The following is a 20390-nucleotide window of genomic DNA, read 5'->3' on the forward strand; positions in this document are numbered from 1 at the left end:
ATACATTTATGGTGTTTTTTGTCCTTTATGGAGCTTGACAGCTGTGGTCACATGAACTGTTGAATGGAAAAAGCAACGTGAAGATTCTCCAAAAATTCTCCTTTCGTGAGGTTGAGCAAATAATGGCCGATTGTCCTTCTTAGGTGAACCATTCCTTTAAAGAATTTATCAAAACTGTCTGAATGACTGACAAAGATATAAATGAACGAAAAGAAAGTTGGAAAGTGTGGACAGAACTTATCACACAAGTATCTTGACTGCAGTAAAGTGAACGGTGGCACTCAATGGATTTATCACATGCTGATAAAAGCTTTTCTAGATATCAAGCAGTCCATCTAGAGTACTCTTACTGACTGTGAGACTGTCCGATGGATTTTCAACACTTGTAAACTTAGCTTCATTTCATCTACCTGCTAGTTTAGGATATTAGACAAACAGTAATCAGCTAGCATCTTGTATTACGTGTGAAAACTGTCAACTGAGTGTGTCGCTCTTCAGCTGGGCCAATTTTTGAGTTAAAGGTAGTTCTTTTCTCACAGATATCAGACACTAGATCAGAGTGGATGTTTAAACCCTCTTACGCCTTAAATTAAAGTATAATATTTCTAAAGGCTTTTTGCACCCTTCTGCCCCATCCAGACTGTTGAGAAAGTGGGTAGCTAATGCACTGTGAGGGTCAGGCTACACTGGCCGGCTCCTTTTTGCATCTCGGCCTTTGGTTTCATTGGTCTCCCGTGAGCTTGAGAAGACATTGGGGTGACGGCCATTTGCACACAGAGGCCTATGAGTCATGCTTGGACAGGCAGGGCATGGGCGCTTTGTTCTGAGCTGTTTGGTGGCTTTTGTACATGGTACACCTTCCTCTTCCTCCTCATCCTCCAGGTTTAAACCACCAAGTTTAGTCGAGATGTAACGCGAGATCGAGTCGTGCTCCAAAAGACCCATTGGAGACACACGTGGAACTTAACTCTTTCTCTTGGTAAGGGTCAAGGAATCTAGTCTGGTGGTTAAATCTTGAAAAAAAAAAAAAAAAAATTAAGACACCAGAGCTTAGAAAAGATTTTCTTTCACTAAAACCCCTGAAATTTGACCCGTTTATAAGGGCATTCACACGATCTGATAATGTTAACTGCAAGTGCAGCCATGCAAACTTCACTTGTTTTGTTGAAACAATTGAAGATCGAAGATCAAAATTACAATAGTAAAACACTTATAATGCTGTACATTAATATCACAATATATACAACACAAAACTATCTATTACCCTAATGTCAACTGAAGGCATATTGATTTAATGTGGAAAAACAAGTTTTGACTCGTCTATCAAAAAAAGAAAACCTGATTTGCTGTTTGTTGTTCAGTTAAGGAATCATGTAGACTTGCTCATTTCTAAAGAGTAATTGCAATAATAAAGCATAATTCAAAACAAACAAGTATTTGAAATCAGTTGAATTACAGTTGCATTGCATTTCTTATTGTATGCAATAGCTATTCTTTAGATTGTTTCAGTGAGTGAAAATTCATCATTTTACTTTTTGATTTTATGTTTTTATTGCTTTATCATTTTAGTTATCTCTTAAGTATGTGTTATGGAAGACAGTGGTTGTCTTCAAGTTACACAAAAACAACCAGAATAAGGTGTATGCCCAGAGGAATGTATATTTATATTTATGCATGAAATCTCAGATGCTTCTCTAAAAATGTCTTACATTTGTTTACATGCACTATGTATAGTGCTTAGATGCCGCCCTGGAAAAATATTTATAAAAAAGGTAATTCTGACTTAATAGCTCACCATTGCAACTTTATATCTTGTAATTGGCAGTTAAGCCAATGTATCACAATTGTGACTTTATATCTCGTAATTGCAAGTTTGTTTCATACAGGGGTGTAGAGTATCAAATAATAATCAAATAATAATCAAAACAAGCAAGTAAACCCCTCCAAATATTTACGCCATGATTAATGGAAACATGGGAAATGCTTCACACCGCAACCCGGTTTACACACACACACACGCACACACGCACACACACGCACGCACACGCACGCACACGCACACACACACACACACACACACACACACACAAATACTCCATGGTCCACTGGTTCCTGACAGCCCAGTCTTTATTAGATTTGCTCCCTGTGTACATATTAAAATGACTTTAAATCTATACAAAATTATTTTTAACAGTTTCTTTTTTTTCAAAACAATCTGTGCTCTTACATTGCTAGTGTATTAGTATTCTTCCACTGAGACATATAGACTTCAGAGATTCTATCATAAATTGTCTGTACAATCTTAAATCATTTTTTGGGTGGGTAGAAAACATCTCTTTTTGTGACACTTCAAGCTGGTATTTATCTGAGAGTCAGTAAAATGTTTTCGTTGTAGCAGCTGCAGTCTTTTAGATAAACAAAAAGTGTCTCATTGTCAAGGATGGTGACACCATGTGGACAAAGAAATAGAAAACATAGGACACCCAGGGGACACCATAATAAATCTTTTGAACTTGAGAGCTTTCTCAAAAATCCTTCAGTTAGTACAAATGTCTAGGTTTAGTCTGTCACTTGTAATGAAATATATTGAGCTCCTAAACACACATAAATATATGAGATTCAAAATATCAGACTCACACTGTTCATCATGTAATATTTCCCTCTAAAACTGGTCAAATTAATATATCAAACAATAACAAAAGAATCTATAATTAGGACAAAGTTACAAATGGAATGTACATCAAACAGCCAAATAATTTAATCTGCATTCCCAGAATCCTTTAGAGAGAACCTTCACCATATGAGAGAGAAAAAGATAGAGGGTGAGAGGGGCGAGTCAATGGAGTGTTTTAATGGGATGTGAAACTCTGATTATCGCGAATGTCTCAGTTGATTCTTTCAACGTCTCTCCATGAAAATTCTGCAATGGGAAAGAAAACCACATTAAAAACGAAAGAAAAAAGAGATTTGAAATATCAAATGATAAATGCTTTGTCATATCCCCATTTGAATGGGGTGGGGGCATCAGAAGTTTCTGGGGGGCACAAGGGAAATCTAAGGGGGCAATGCCTACACCCCCCCACCCCCCCAGACCTTTGACTAACATGACCTGCCTGAACTAAAGGATTGCTGATGTGCGTTCATATAATGCGATCATATAATACCATTTAAATTGTTTCTGTAGTGTCCTGGTCGCTAGGAGCTTGGCATGAGGGTTTTGCTGCCATCATCTGATCCTGAGGAGAGTTTAGATCAGACATTAGCATGTGTACAAACACAATCAGAAAGTCTTTTCATCAATCCATCCCCTGAGAAGGAAGCAAACAGATTGCTTGTGTGTGGAACTCAACATTACAGTGTCAGTACCTTGTGTTGTGTCACCAAGATGAACTGGTTCACCAATTATTTTAGAAGCTGCATCAGTAAAAAGGAAGAGAAAATACATTTGTAGTGGTGTTTGCGAAGGCAAGCTTCATCATTATTATTGCTCATAACTTGGGTTAGAGATGTGAAAAACTTCTGGCAAAATTCAACTGTATTCCATTTATGCCACTAGAATTGTCTGTAATGATTCATGGTGTCAGCTATGCAGGTTGTTTGTCTGTTGTTTTAAATGTGGGAGGGGCTTACCCTTATCATCTTCACCCATGACTTCATCATCATGGATATCAATGTCATCGTCATCATCTAAACAAAGAGAAACATGAATCTTACAAAAATTAGAAGCCTTTAATCATGCTGTCCCATAATTCAGCTTATTGTTCCATTTACTCATCAGAATTGACCATCCTCTATTTTGAGACAAAAGTGCTATCTTGTTTCATTATAAAAGTGCTTAAAAACAAAGTAAAGTGAAGTGGTTTAGACATTCAAGACATACCATCTAAAATATCGTGGCTATCTGCATCAGCATTTTCATCTGTGTTTTCCTCTATAGTTGCCAAAAAGTAGAAGAAAGAAACTTTTATAACATATAGTTTTCATTTTACTCATTCTTACATTACAGCTTTGAGTTATTATTAGACATAATAACCATGTGATATTGACTCAGTAGCATCTGTGGAATCATTGTCATGGTCATCTGGAAGACAGCAAAAATATGTCAGTAATATACAGAACATTAACATGCAAGAGGACTCTGAAAAGACACCAGGATGCAAAACAGAAAACGTTGAGTTTACTTGTCTTACCATTGGAATCAGCATCTGAGTCATCATTTGTTTCCACTGATTCACTATCTGGGGAATCTGTAGAGATTTTCATAATGACCTTAATCCAGACTTCGTTCTGTAAAAGTGACAAACTCCAGAGAAGACCATATTAGAAAATACACATACCTTGCTTCTCTTTTTCCATGCTGATGCTATCTTCATTGGTATCTGTGGGCATAAAAGCATCAGTGGATTAAAAGATGTTTCGGTTTGGTGAATATTTTCCCCAAAGATCAAGGAGGAGTGAGGTTCCTTGTTGACAATCTTTTTTAACTCTTCTAGAAAATCTAGTTTTGGCTGTGTTTTGGAACATGGTAGCTGGTTTCTAGCTGGTCCAAGCTGGTAATTAGCCATGGTAAGCTGGTAGACCATCTAGAGCAAAGTGGTTAAGATGGTTTTTGGAACATGCCAGCTGAGCAACCAGCTTATAACTAATGTTTACCAGTCAATGACCAGATTGGAACATCCAATGACCAGCTTGGAATAACCAATTACCAGCTTGGATCAAATATTCACCAGCTTGAACCAACCAATGACCAATTTAGAGTAGCCAATGACTTGCTTGGACCATCCAATGACCAGCTTGGACCAACTAATGACCAGTTTGGACCAACTAATCACCAGCATGGAGCAGCGTTGACCAGCTTGGAATAGCCAATGACCAGCTTGAACCAATCAATGACCAGCTTGGACCAACTAATGACCAGCTTAGATCAACTAATAACCATCTTATACCAGCCAATGTCCAGTTTGGACCTGCTAATGACCAGCATGGATTAGCAACCATTTTCCAAAACACAGTAATCAGCTTACGCAAGGAATTTTTACCTTCCCCTCCTGTTTCTGAGCTATCTGTGTCAGTCTTGCTATCACTATCTGGGGTTTCTGTGTCTGTGGATTCTGTGCTACTCTTGTCCTTGTCTTTGCTGTCCTCCTTGCTGTCAGAGTCTGTATTCGTGTCCTTATCTTGGTCTTTGTCTTTGGTGTCCTCCTTGCTGTCAGAGTTTTCAACCTGGTCTTTATCCTGGTCTTTGTCTTTGCCGTCCTCCTTGCTGTCAGAGTCTGTGTCCTGGTCTTTATCCTGGTCTTTGTCTTTGCTGACCTCCTTGCTGTCAGAGTCCGAGTCCACTCTGGAGTTGTCTGCATCAGACTTATCTTCCTGTTTGTCTTCTGTCATTTCCTCTTGTGGACTTTCATCAGACTGACTGGCTGAGGCATCCTCTTTAGAAGTGGTGTCTCCTTTGTCTTGTTCATCTAGTTTGGACTCGTCATCTTTATTTTTTCCCTCGTCGCTACTGTTGCCTTTCTCATTGGTCTCCTCCTTATCTTTGGTGTCCTTCTCATTGTCAACATCATCTTCAATGTCTTTCCGGTCAGTGCTGTCCCTGTCCTTGATCTCGGTGCTGTCCTTGGCATCTGGGATGCCAGGGGAATCTGCCGTTTCTTGGCTGCTATCATTGCCTTTCTCATCAGTGTCTACGTCACTCTCAGTGTCTTTAGTGTTGATGTCTTTTTTCTCAGTGCTGTCGGTGTCTTTGTCTTTTGCACTGGAATCCTGGTCATTGGTGTCATCTGAATCTTTGACCTCATCAGTATCTTGATCGCTGTCAGATTCGCTTTTGTCTGGCTTCTCTGAGGATTCTCGCTCTTCATCCTCTGAGACTTTGCTGAATTCTTTGCCATGTTTCTCTTCACTCTTTTCGTCTGTGTCCCCATCTGTGTTGTCTTTGTCTGAATTTGAGTGAAAAACAAAACAAATTAAATTGTGTAACTACATGATGTTCTGCAATATTATCACAAGATTCACATTTGCTGCTACTGAGGTTAAGGTACGAGTAGGTTTAGGAATAGGATTAGGGTTAAGGGTTAGGGTTAGTGTTTATGATTTGGGGGTAGGGTTAGGTTTAGGGGTATGATTAACAGTGTAACTACAGATGCAATTGAATGCAGGTACTTCATATGTAAGTAGAATGCAACAACACCTATGTACATAATAAGTACATTGTATCAAATACTAGTGAGAAGTACATAGTAGTTAAAGACACTTTATTTAAAGTGGGTCCTATTCATGTACATGGTATTTATCAACAATAACCAAAAAGGACCATCGCATCACCAAAAATACCATGGTACCACCATGGTAAATGTCCAATAAACCATGGTACTATGGTACAGGTAAAAAAAAAAGTATGGTACTACCATGTTATTTTTGTACTATGATGGTATTCTTTGTAAGGGAAAGAATAAATGGAACCACTATGGTACATGTTCAAATACCTTGTATAGATAAAAGGCAGATGCTATTTGCACCCTGGTGCAAATAATGGTATACTGTATGCTATTTACACCCCAGTGCAAATAGTGGAAGATATTATTTGCACCCCAACCCTGATGCAAATAATGGTAGATACTAATTGCACCCTGGTGCAAATAGTGTCAGAAACAATTTTTACCTACTAAGTATGGGCATCACAGCATTGTGTTTATTGTGTTTATTCCCACAGACACACTATATTAACCCCTACCCATAAACCCAACCTTAACTTTACCTTAGAAAAAATAACCTTGGTTTTACTACAGTAACCATGGTTTCACCACGGTATGATTTGTAAATTTACAGTAACCACAAAATTAACCATGGTTACTATATTAACAACATATTACTGTACTCGACATTCACAGTGACCAAATCACAGCGACAACATTTATATTCATTTTTATTTATTATTTTAAGTAGTATATTAAGAGTGGAATCAGGAAATCGGATGGGAAAAAGAGTGGGGCAAAACGCAAATTCGATCCGCAGTCGCTAGAACAACAGTACACAATCACACACCGTCTTTACTCCTCACGCCACTGCAATGACACCTATTGTTTGGTTTGTCATATATTTCTGTGGTTCCACCAGACTATTGGGGTGCAAATAGCTGCACTGTGTGGCATATCCTTGATAGCACACATACATCTCACAGACATCTATTAGATGTGTGTGTGTGTTTAGATATGAAAGATGTCTACTTTACGTTGTTCATCTGCAATACGTCTATAAGACGTCTGCTCTCAGATGTCTATTAGACATTCAGCAGATGTTTTTGAGACGTTTATGATTTGTAATGTTCATGGAATGGTCAAACCTGATCTTTTTAGGATGTTTAGCAGATTTTTATTAGATTATGATGCTTTTCAGATCAAAAGATCTAAAACAGGCATCTTTGGGACATATGTGTGCTATCTGGGATGCTACTTACACCGGGGCGTAAATAGACACTCGCACACACCCCAAAAATATTTTGTACCATGGTACTGTTTCCAAAAAACATGGCACCTTTATGAACCCACAATCTGTAACCTACTTTGTTTACTAAGTTAACACCATATTCTAAGCGGGCATATAAAGTTACAAGTTTGTTTAAATGGACAGGTGATCAGTGTACTGTTGACTCAAGAACTAATTGCGACTGGATTGTTCAGTTCGATTTACAAAGAAGCCTTAGCAAAAGCAGACTTCACTAGTTCTAGGATCAAATTACTCCTGGTTCTTGGCTCATTTCAAGTCAGAGTGACGAATGGATAAATGTTGACTCGAGATTCAAAATGTTCCAACCACGATTTGGTGAACTGGTTCAACACTGCAGAATGTTGTACACATCAAGTTAGTACATTGTGTTTGTTATTATTGTAAGTGTGAAACCTCAAAGCTAAAATTATGCGGTGGGATATTATGAATAAAAACACTGATTGCCCAGTAGCTTTTTGTGTTTTTTAAAGCTCACCAGCAGAGTCGTGCTTCTCGTCTGTGTCAGAAGAGTCCTTGTCAGTTGAATCGTCTTTATCCTCTTCATTAAAGTAAATTCAGAACTGTTATTAGTCACAAAATGTGTTTAACTACATGCTAATTATCACAGTAAATCAAACCAAAGATTTATTTAGCAAGATTCAGATTTGCTTTGCTAGATGTTTCAAGTGAAGCTCAAGTGATTTGAGACCTACATCTCCCTGAAGTCATTTAGCAGAGGAAATAATATTAATAATCATAATTATATTCCTTTTAATATTATATTTAATATTTCTTTCAAACTTAAATAAGTTTGCAATGAAGAAGTACCTGAAGAACTTTTGTTTGCATCATCAGATGTTTCTGTATCTTTGTTTTCGACACTAACAGAGTCACTGTCTGAATGGATAAAAGACACAAAGGTATGTTAAAACCTCTGTTCCCCTTTCAATGAGGAATTACACCTAAAATTAATAACTTTTTATACTAACTTATATAACTATACCTGCGTCGTCTGTATCAGCATCCGTGATTTCGTCCGTGTCTGTGGAGCAGTCAAGAACAGAAATTCATTACAGCTGTTTTCGAAAGTATTTAATCAACATGTGTCATCTTCGAGACAAGCACAGTAAACAGTTACTATGTGTAGTGACAAGAAAGAGGATAAATTCTGTCCACACCCAATGTAATGGCTTGAAGAGCACAATTTTCTCTTTTGTGTTGACGTATTTCCTCTTGAAACAGTAAGTTGGAGCGGGACATGTTGAGGGATCGTCCCTTATTATTTAAATAGCCAATAGTGTGTAGCTAATGTCTCAACCGTGAACCATGATTCTCTACTTGCTATAGCTAGTCAAAGGCAGGTGGTATTAGGGGTAGGGATGCTCATTCTAGAGAGCATTTTTATTGAACAAAACTTTGGACACGCCCCTGAGTGCAAGATGAGTCATTAATTATTTTGGTCCGTTTTCCTGTTTCCAGTTTTTAAGTGTTTAATGGACTTGTAAAGTAGGCGATACAGTTATAGCGTTGTTTGTTTACCTGAGGACTCCTTTTCATCTGAGTCTGTATCAACATGGTCAGCATCTGAAACATTAAAATGGCACATTTATTTCAAATTAACACCGCTGGTCTGTTTATATCTTTTCACATGTTCTTTCTGTGGTAACTCTCACCTGTTTTGTCTTCTGCTGATGGTTTCTCATTGTTTTCATCTGCAGTTGATCATTTCGTCTAGTTATTTTGTGCAAATAATGATTCTGTATGTTTTGAAATGGATATTTTCCTTTTACCCACCTGAATCACTTGTTTTTGCCTTTGATACATTTGCATCAGTATCTGTTTCCATATCTGTATTTGTATCAGTATCTGTGTCTTTCTCCGTGTCTGTATCTGTTGTATCTGATAAAGAAATTTAAATCAAGGCATGAAAAGTCTTAAAATAAAACTTAAAAAATAAACGAATAATAGAACAACAAATAAACATGACAAAACTATTAATATTAATAATAAGATACATATCATATATAACAAAGTTAGCATATTAGAGATGAATGATGGCATTTTGGAAAGAAATATAACCTTCAGGCCAGTTCAGGTCTGTTCTGATCCTTATTCCATAGTGAAATGTAATATTTGGATAATGAGATTTACAGTGCATCCAGAAAGTATTCACAGCGCTTCACTTTTTCCACATTTTGTTATGTTACAGCCTTATTCCAAAATGGATTAAATTCATTATTTTCCTCAAAATTCTACAAACAATACCCCATAATGACAACGTGAAAGAAGTTTGTTTGAAATCTTTGCAAATTTATTAAATAAAAAACAAAAACAATAAAAATCACATGTACATAAGTATTCACAGCCTTTGCTCAATACTTTGTTGAAGCACCTTTGGCACCAATTACAGCATCAAGTCTTTTTGAGTATGATGCTACAAGCTTGGCACACCTATTTTTGGGCAGTTTCTCCCATTCTTCTTTGCAGGACCTCTCAAGCTCCATCAGGTTGGATGGGGAGCGTCAGTGCACAGCCATTTTCAGATCTCTCCAGAGATGTTCAATCGGGTTCAAGTCTGGGCTCTGGCTGGGCCACTCAAGGACATTCACAGAGTTGTCCCGTAGCCACTCCTTTGTTATCTTGGCTGTGTGCTTAGGGTCGTTGTCCTGTTGGAAGATGAACCTTCGCCCCAGTCTGAGGACCAGAGTGCTCTGGAGCAGGTTTTCAACAAGGATGTCTCTGTACATTGCTGCATTCATCTTTCCCTCGATCCTGACTAGTCTCCCAGTTCCTGCCGCTGAAAAACATCCCCACAGCATGATGCTGCCACCACCATGCTTCACTGTAGGGATGGTATTGGCCAGGTGATGAGCGGTGCCTGGTTTCCACCCAGACATGATGCTTGCCATTCAGGCCAAAGAGTTCAAACTTTGTTTCATCAGACCAGAGAATTTTGTTTCTTATGGTCTGAGAGTCCTTCAGGTGCCTTTTGGCAAACTCCAGGCGGGCTGTCATGTGCCTTTTACTGAGGAGTGGCTTCCGTCTGGCCACTCTACCATACAGGCCTGATTGGTGGAGTGCTGCAGAGATGGTTGTTCTTCTGGAAGGTTCTCCTCTCTCCACATAGAAATGCTGGAGCTCTGTCAGAGTGACCATCAGCTTCTTGGTCACCTCCCTGACTAAGGCCCTTCTCCCCCGATCGCTCAGTTTGGCCAGGCAGCCAGCTCTAGGAAGAGTCCTGGTGGTTCCAAACTTCTTCCATTTATGGATGATGGAGGCCACTGTGCTCATTGGGACCTTCAATGCTGCAGAAATTTTTCTGTACCCTTCCCCAGATCTGTGCCTCGATACAATCCTGTCTCGGTGGTCTACAGACAATTCCTTGGACTTCATGGCTTGGTTTGTGCTCTGACACGCACTGTTAACTGTGGGACCTTATATAGACAGGTGTGTGTCTTTCCAAATCATGTCCAATCAACTGAATTTACCACAGGTGGACTCCAATCAAGTTGTAGAAACATCTCAAGGATGATCAGTGGAAACAGGATGCACCTGAGCTCAATTTTGAGTGTCATATCAAAGGCTGTGAATACTTATGTACATGTGATTTTTATCGTTTTTTATTTTTAATAAATTTGCAAAGATTTCAAACAAACTTCTTTCACGTTGTCATTATGGGGTATTGGGTATTGTTTGTAGAATTTTGAGGAAAATAATGAATTTAATCCATTTTGGAATAAGGCTGTAACATAACATAAAATGTGGAAAAAGTGAAGCGCTGTGAATACTTTCCGGATGCACTGTATATCTGAATGAGAAACTTTTTATGCTTTGATATGATGTGAATTAACATTAACATCGTGACTTTTACGTGTATTTTTATCACATGACCCTTACAGGAATGTACTGGGGCAGTAATGGTTCAGTAAAGGTAATATCAGATAACTTTTTGATTTCCATATTGTTATACCATGGTATATAAATGGCACTGTAAGGTACTTCAGAGAATATCATGGTATGTTTTTGTAAGGGAAAACATATATGGAAACATGATCCCATGGGAAGTTGGCATGTTGTTTCAGAGTTCCGGTACTCTAGGAGCGGACACATTATACCGACTCACCAACAAGCGCCATCTTATTTCAGACATATTTGCATCAGCTCAAGAGTGTTGACTTTCCCTTGTGAGTGACTGGAAGCATGCTGGGCAGCAGCGTGGGAGACCTGAGTTCGACTCCCACATTGAAACCCGGAAGTAATCATGTTCACGTAATTAGTGTTGAGCGTGATTCAGAGGTTGCGCTTTTACATAACATAACATTTTTACTCCACTGATGGTTAAGTTTAGGTTTGGTGTATGGGTTAGGGGGTTCAGTTTATAAAATATGCATTCCTCTTTACAGTTTTACATCCTGTACAGCTGAAAACAACTTGCTTCACAACTCGTTTTTGGCGCCCCTCTGTGGACACTGCATCCGGAAAATGGAGCTTTGGCCACTGGGGGCAGTGTTTCAAATTTCTGTAAGCACGGACCGATTTTAGCTAAAGAAAAGTAGACCCATTGTGTTCTAAACATGTTTTTCAAGGAAGTGAGTGATGTTTTTTTCCTAAGTTTAACAAAAAACTTTGTTAACAAAAAAAGTGTGTTTAGGAAAACTTGAAAGTGTACAGGGTTTTTTGTGCTTTGTGAATATTGGTCATACCTATGGAATCTGGGCCACTTGTAGCTTCATCCATGCTTGTGTCACCTAAAATGAGTCGGGATGGTTAGTTTGGGCAATAAATTCACTGAAATATATCTCACACATGAAAAATAATTAAAGTTGAAGGCCATGAGACAAGCTGTACGATTCTTACTGTTTGTGTCTGAGGATGTGTCGGGGGCACCATCGACAAAATAATTGGATGGAAAATTATAAGGCAGTCTAAAAAGCAGATTAGTGAGTAATATTTTCAGTGTAGATACTTCATGTCAGGTTCTTGACTGCATATATCACGTTATATATAATCATATATTATTTAAAAACTAGTGTTTCATGGTTTATTGAACACAATTAAAGCTATCTGAGTAAACTTGACAAAACGGTGGTTTGAACAAATTGGAATGACATCTCCTCTATTTCAATATTTTCTATAGAAACTGGTGTCCATTCCTTAAAATGACAGCTAATGGGTTAACAGAGAATTGTAGGTATTATTTTAGCTTCACTGAATTGAATGGATTGAATTTTCAACTGATTCCTGGAAGCAGTTCATCTTAAATGAATATATATACACTACTGGTCAAAAGTTTTGAAACACTTGACTGAAATGTTTCTCACGATCTTAAAAATCTTTTGATCTGAAGGCATATGCTTAAATGTTTGAAAGTAGTTTTGTAGACAAAAATATAATTGTGCCACCATATTAATTTATTTCATTATAAATTTAAAATTTAATAATAATAAAAAAGTTTTTGAAATGGATGACTTGGACCAAACAATAAAGAAAAGCAGCCAATAAGTGCCCAACATAGATGGGAACTCCTTCAATACTGTTTAAAAAGCATCCCAGGGTGATACCTCAAGAAGTTGGTTGAGAAAATATCAAGAGTACATTTCTGCAAATTCTAGGTAAAGGGTGACTACTTTGAAGATGCTAAAATATAACACAGTTTTGATTTATTTTGGATTTTGTTTAGTCACAACATAATTCCCATAGTTCCATTTATGTTATTCCATAGTTTTGATGACTTTACTATTATTCTAAAATGTGAAAATAAATTATAAAAAAGAATGAGTAAGTGTTTCAAAACTTTTGACCGGTAGTGTGTGTGTGTGTGTATATATATATATATATATATATATATATATATATATATATATATATATATATATATATATATATAAAGACCACACCTGTAATGTATTTGATAACCTGATATTTTATACCTGGTTATTGGCTAGAAATGTACATTTCCCTAGGTCCCATGTGACTCAAGGTGTAAGTCATAAATGCAAATTTTTTTAGTGTGTGTGTGTGAGTGTGTTCAGGAAACATGTACTGTGATCTGAACACAAATATTTATTTATTTATTTTTGGTTTGAGTTTAGTGTTTTCACCCTGTTGACCATTATGAATTAATGTCAAGCTCTTTGCTGTTTGTTGTCCAATACCTTTTCTTCTGGTTGAGTGGTGTTAGTTAAACTTTAAGTCATGAGTATTATGCGAGCTTATTCAGGTGCTCTTGAATCCAGAGGAATGCATTATCTAAATATGAATGCTTTTTGTTTGCACTTGTGAAACTCTAGAAAACCAGACTTTGTGCTTTTGTCATTGGGTGATAAATTCTTCTCTCAAGTCTTTGTTTGTGATTGTCTTCACAGGTCTTACCGGGTTTTTCTGTAGTGTCAGAGGAGTCACTTGGACCTGAAATGAAGGTGAGGAATGATTAATCAATTAATCTTGAGGACCCTGTGGTGAGTGTCAAAGTCACTTCCTGCTCATTATCGGAGGGGAATTTTGTTTTTGAATACTGTTGATTCCGTGGAAAACTCTGGGTGTAACTGGGTGTAAAAAAAATCTATAACTTCTTACCTCCTTGTTTCTCTGATGAGTCTGTCCCATCTATTGTTCCTGATAAAAATAAATAAATAAATAAATAAAAATAAAAAAACAGGACAAAGTTACTTTCATGGTCATTTGAAAATCAGGATCTGTCCTGTCTGTCTGTCTTTCTGTCTGTCAGTCTGTGTCTATCTGTCTATCTATCTATCTATCTATCTATCTATCTGTCTGTCTGTCTGTATGTCTATTTCTCATCTCTCTGTCTGTTTGTCTGTCTGTCTATCTATCTATCTGTCTGTCTATCTCTCATCTCTGTGTCTGTCTGTCTGTCTATCCTATCTGTCTGTCTGTCTCTCATCTCTGTGTCTGTCTGTCTGTCTATGTATCTATCTGTCTGTCTGTCTGTCTGTCTATCTATCTCTCATCTCTCCGTCTGTCTGTCTGTCTGTCTATCTATCTATCTATCTATCTATCTATCTATCTATCTATCATCTCTGTGTCTGTCTGTCTGTCTGTCTATCTATTTATCTATCTATCTATCTATCTGTCTGTCTGTATCTATCTATCTATCTATCTATCTATCTATCTATCTATCTATCTATCTATCTATCTATCTATCTGTCTGTCTGTCTGTCTGTCTGTCTGTATGTCTCTCATCTCTCTGTCTGTTTGTCTGTCTGTCTATCTATCTATCTGTCTGTCTATCTCTCATCTCTGTGTCTGTCTGTCTATCCTATCTGTCTGTCTATCTCTCATCTCTGTCTGTCTGTCTGTCTCTCATCTCTGTGTCTGTCTGTCTGTCTCTCATCTCTGTGTCTGTCTGTCTGTCTGTCTGTCTATCTATCTATCTGTCTGTCTGTCTGTCAATCTAGCTGTCTATCTACCTCTCATCTCTCCATCTGTCTGTCTGTCCGTCCGTCTGTCTGTCTGTCTGTCTATCTATCTATCTATCTATCTGTCTGTCTGTCTGTCTGTCTGTCTGTCTCTCTCATCTCTGTGTCTGTCTGTCTGCCCGTCTGTCTGTCTATCTATCTATCGATCTATCTATCTATCTATCTATCTATCTATCTATCTATCTGTCTATCTGTCTGTCTGTCTGTATGTCTATCTCTCATCTCTCTGTCTGTTTGTCTGTCTGTCTATCTATCTATCTGTCTGTCTATCTCTCATCTCTGTGTCTGTCTGTCTGTCTATCCTATCTGTCTGTCTGTCTCTCATCTCTGTGTCTGTCTGTCTGTCTGTCTATCTATCTCTCATCTCTCCATCTGTCTGTCTGTCTGTCTGTCTGTCTGTCCGTCTGTCTGTCTGTCTGTCTATCTATCTATCTGTCTGTCTGTCTGTCTGTCTGTCTGTCTGTCTGTCTCTCTCATCTCTGTGTCTGTCTGTCTGTCTGTCTGTCTGTCTGTCAATCTATCTATCTATCTGTCTGTCTGTCAATCTAGCTGTCTATCTACCTCTCATCTCTCCATCTGTCTGTCTGTCTGTCTGTCTGTCTATCTGTCTGTCTGTCTGTCTGTCTGTCTGTCTCTCTCATCTCTGTGTCTGTCTGTCTGTCTGTCTATCTAGCTGTCTGTCTACCTCTCATCTATCCCTCTGTCTGTCTGTCTGTCTATCTATCTATCTATCTGTCTGTCTGTCTGTCTGTCTGTCTGTCTCTCTCATCTCTGTGTCTATCTATCTATCTATCTATCTATCTATCTATCTATCCATCTGTCTGTCTGTCTATCTGTCTATCTACCTCTCATCTCTCCGTCTGTCTGGCTGTACAAATTTATCTATTTATATGTAGGCCTATATAAACAGTCTTTCTTGATGTTCAACTACCAATCTGCATTAAACTTCTCTGCAGTTTAACTTGTTTTTAAAGTGAGTTTTGATTTACTCTATATCAGCCAGACCAACCTGAGTCTCCATTCACAGGGCTTTGAGTTGGAAGAGCTCCATTAATCTGAACTAAAATAAGAGAGAGAGAGAGAGAGAGAGAGAGAGAGAGAGAGAGAGAGAGAGAGAGAGAAATGTGTTTTTTTGATGAACTGGGAAAATCTATGCAGTGCATGGCAAGAATCATCATAGATCTATGCAATAGAGTAGATCAAATTCATTGTGACCTACCATTGAAGATTCCTAACAGAGCTGCAGCCGCTTCTGGAGATAAAATACAATGAAACACATTCAGCAATTTGAACTAGACCATATTCATATAGCATCAAATATAGTTTTTGCTCTTGTAACTAATCATGTTAATGCTCAGATGTTGCTCTTTCATAGCTCAGAAGAATTAATGAAGTCCTCAGTTATTTTTTTAAGTATTACTGTAATTTGTCTCAGATGTCTTTCATAAATTTCTTAGGAGACATCAAAATAGACTCATTCAAGAGTATAGAGCTATAAAATGAACGTGGATAGCATAGCTCAAATCATTTGGTCTTTGGAGAATTTGATATGAAGTTTTTGTGTTAAAAATGAGATTTCTGACTTTTGATTGAAGACTTTGGTGTCTTGGCAAATATGAGTGCATCTGAGACAAAAGTCTGAGAAACACTTTTAGCAAAAGTCTCCTTTTTATCTCATTGTTAACTTGGAGAAATAATTGTAGTATAGCTACGCAATTCATTGTTCTTACACAACTCATGCATAATTAAGTTTTCAGTAATAGTTTTCATAATAATTAAAAACAACAATTCGTATGAGAAATCACTAAATGTTCTTACCATCATTATCTGTTCCATCTGTATCAAAACACCCAAGAGACAGTAAAGAAGTTAGTCATCTTAATGCATTCAGCTATAAGAGTTAGTCTCCTATAGAGGCCCAGTTCTACCTGCACAGGTGAACAAAACTCTTTTGTGCTCTATGAGGAGCTCTGATTACAGGTTCATTATGGGGAGGCAGCAAGTGCTTCACGTTACAAAAAGTTGCACATCACAAATAATCACTTTCAGATTTAGGGCTTTTCTGGAACTTTATGCATGTGGCATATATGGAAACTCCAATGGGACAGATATATAAAATACTGTAAGCTTGAGAAATATAGGTAATGATTCCTTACCATTGATTGGTGCAGAGATGGAGACACTCACTAATGCAAAGACCAACGGAACAACCAGCGTCCTATATAAGAGAACAAAAGAGCAAAATTGTTTGAATGAATATTCAAAAATTAAAAATAAATAAATTATATATATAAGTAATAGAAAAGAGGGTAAATGCAGTTTTCATTTAATTACATTTCTATATATATATAAATAATAATATACTTTATAATATACAGTATAATATATATACTGCATAATATTACATTGTATTCATATATAAAATAAAAAATAACAATGATAATATATCAACTTCATTTAGTAACATCATTTTAAAGTTCTAATAAATCTAGTAGAGTAAGACAAAAACTTCCAAATACATTAAAATTCAGAACTCAATTCTAATGCCTGAGTATTGTGTTTTGAATGCAATGTTCTGTTGGTAAATGTAAATGTAAAATTGTATATATTTATTGTTACACCCTTATTCCCCTTACATTCCCCTTGGACCATTACAGGAAGCTTAATTGTTTTGAACATCATCAACATTGTACAATTTAACATCAGTAAGACTCAATACATATAATTAATTAATAAAATAATAACTTTTTTACCTTATAAAGTTTCTGAAAATATATATGTCATAAAATTAAATAACAACAATAAAAAAAAAAAAGTTTGAAATCAATGCACAGGGTGAACTACATCAAATAATGTGCCATATAGCAACGCTTCTGTCGAGAAACAGAAACTAAGTCAGGTTAATGAAAGTAAACGAGTTCGTACTCACCGGGACAGCATTGCAATAAGAGTGAAATGCAGTACAAGATTCACTCAGGTGATGCAGGTCTGAAGCCGTAATGGAGCTGTTCTCAGATCTTTTATACCCTCTGTGGTTCCTGGCCTCTGAGGGGCGGAGCTAAAGACAGAGGCATTACATGAGAGCTTCTGAAGTTCCTCTCATTAGAACAGGGTTAAGAAGTCAGGCTGCCCTGCCATTGTTTCTGTTTTCAAACAGCCTTTGTAAATACAAGAGCTTCTGTGTCCTACTCCTGGTTTCTCTGCCTCCTTTGTGATTCACTCGAGATGTTTTCAGGCTTTGTTGGACATTTGATTTAGTCAACTGAAGGTGTTCTACTTTGGCAGGTTACAAAGGGTTGCTGGGCAGGAAATGTTAATGGTGTTTGTGTTGGGGGTTGTTTATTTCTTTCTTTCAGATCTCCAGGACAGAACAATCTGTCCTGCACAGTAAACATTGATCACGGTAAATAGGCGTATAATAGAGATTGTCAATTAAATTAGATTTTAATTTGCCTTTCAATACTTGTAGTGTTTTGAACAACCATCGCAAATTTTGCATCTCAAAGATGATTTTAGGCCACGTCCACAATCATTAGTTTGAAAACTCGTTGTTTTCCAAAGAATTCGCTAATGGAGATTTTTTTTGCAAAACGTTCAAAACGAGGAAAACGCCATTTCAGTGTGAATGGCAGGAGTAAATGTAGTGAAATCACTGCGTTTTAAAAGGAAAACGTTCTAGTGTGGACGTGGACGTGGCATGAGGCCACATCTACACTAATCCGTTCCTGTTTGAAAACTCAGTTTTCAGTTTACTAACTTCATTGTTGTCCAAAATATGAAATAATGGGGAGTGTTTTTGAAATGTTTAATTTTCGGTGGGGGATAACACCATTCCAGTGTGAATGAGAGGTGTAAATGTTTCAATCAATGCCTTTTCTAACAAAAGCATAATAGTGTCGATGTGGCCTCGGTTTTCAGTGGTGAAAAGCATCGTTCCAGTGTGGGGGAGAGGCATAAATTTGGCAAAATCAGTGTGTTTTCAAATGACAACATAATGTGTTCATTTTGTTACATTTACGCCTCTCATCCACACTAGAACAGCGTTTTCCTCCAATGGAAAACAGAGCATTTCGAAAGCACTCTCAATTACTGCATACTTTGGAAATAGATGATGTTAGGAAACTGAAAACTGTGTTTTTCTCCCCAATTTAGCATGCCCAATTCTCAATACACTCTAAGTCCTTGTGGTGGCGTAGTGACTCGCCTCAATCCGGGTGGCGGAGGACGAATCTCAGTTGCCTCCACGTCTGAGACCATCAATCCGTGCATCTTATCACGTGGCTTGTTGAGCGCGTTACTGCAGAGACATAGCGTGTGTGGAGGCTTCACGCTATTCTCCGCAGCATCCACGCACAACTCACCACATGCCCCACCGAGAGCGAGAACCACATTATAGCAACCACGAGGAGGTTAACCCATGTGACTCTACCCTCACTAGCAACCGGGCCAATTTGGTTGCCTAGGAGACCTGGCTGGAGTCACTCAGCACACCCTGGATTCGAACTCGTGACCCTAGGTGTGGTAGTCAGTGTCTTTTCTCGCTGATCTACCTAGGCCACCAAAAACTGAGTTTTTAAACCAAAACGGATTTGTGTGGATATGGCCTAGGACTTTCGAAAACGTTCTCAAGTACGGCAGATGTACTTTGGAACATGATGATGTAAGGAAACTAAAAACTAAGTTTTCGAGCAAAAACAGATTAGTTTGGATGTAAACAATCTAAACAATCTCTGATATAGTGTCTTATATAGAAAACGGAGCATTTCGAAAACACTCTCCGTGACCACATACTTTGCAAAATTACGACGTTAGGAATGTGGCCTTAGGTTGATTAGCTGTTCAAACTATTGGAATATTGTTGTGGTTGACAAGTGCCATTTGGTTGTCCATGCAAAATTTGCTGCTATAATACAGGGCATTGTGGGTGATTTCCAGGTGACTATTTAATGCTAGGGCATACTTAGTTTTCCGTGTGTCATTTCATCTTGCGTACGGTCAAGCACTCTAGCCTTTCTAAGTATACATTTTTGACCGCGAGTCTGTACAGACACATTCGACTCATGCACTCTATGACTTGCACAGTCAGTGGCAGGAGCATGTGCTGATGAATTTGCATCACACGCACTGTGCGCAACACATACCACCATGTGAAAAACTAAAGTATACTTTGGCCTTTACTGGCTCAAGTTATCTACTGTTTCAGATACCGACCAGGGCTGTGTTTCCCAAAAGCATCGTAAGCCTTAGTAGATTGTAGAAGCCTTTAGTGCCAATGGTCTCTACGATCAACTTAAGCTTACGATGCTTTTGGGAAACGCAGCCCAGGTTACTAGTTACTAACTTCAGCAAGAACCTAAACAAGTTAAAAAATTCAAAAATAGCAAACATAGTCATGTGACTCAAGTAGTTTTGATAGTTTCATTTGTTCCCAATTCAGTTTTGTTACTTATGGGCTGGTTTTGT

The 20390-nt window shown here is 37.8% G+C and overlaps 1 protein-coding gene across 1 annotated transcript; it reads right to left on the reverse strand.

The window, feature by feature from the left end:
- Positions 1-2109: 2109 nt before the first annotated feature.
- Positions 2110-17934, reverse strand: LOC127420870 (protein starmaker-like). The gene is made up of 23 exons (XM_051663456.1): positions 17857-17934; positions 17084-17145; positions 16746-16763; positions 16147-16179; positions 15937-15987; positions 14065-14103; positions 13861-13896; positions 12192-12236; positions 9283-9387; positions 9162-9200; positions 9028-9072; positions 8492-8530; positions 8317-8385; positions 7985-8047; positions 5040-5942; positions 4338-4379; positions 4191-4247; positions 4034-4081; positions 3881-3931; positions 3631-3687; positions 3367-3414; positions 3165-3236; positions 2110-2920 (listed from the first exon to the last, which is right to left on the reverse strand). Exons 1-22 carry the CDS (start codon positions 17865-17867, stop codon positions 3196-3198), a joined length of 1902 nt encoding a protein of 633 aa, XP_051519416.1. The 5' UTR covers positions 17868-17934; the 3' UTR covers positions 2110-2920; positions 3165-3195.
- Positions 17935-20390: the final 2456 nt, after the last annotated feature.

This window comes from Myxocyprinus asiaticus, chromosome 30, assembly GCF_019703515.2.
Source record: "Myxocyprinus asiaticus isolate MX2 ecotype Aquarium Trade chromosome 30, UBuf_Myxa_2, whole genome shotgun sequence".
Lineage (NCBI taxonomy): Eukaryota > Metazoa > Chordata > Actinopteri > Cypriniformes > Catostomidae > Myxocyprinus > Myxocyprinus asiaticus.

Bases quoted from the DNA above. Each gene is read 5' to 3' on its own strand.
- LOC127420870 (XM_051663456.1), bottom strand. The intron at 4,082-4,190 runs GTAAGACAAGTA...GCTGTCTTCCAG, and splicing joins CTCAGATGCTGATTCCAATG to ATGACCATGACAATGATTCC. The intron at 3,237-3,366 runs GTACTGACACTG...AACTCTCCTCAG, and splicing joins TCTTGGTGACACAACACAAG to GATCAGATGATGGCAGCAAA.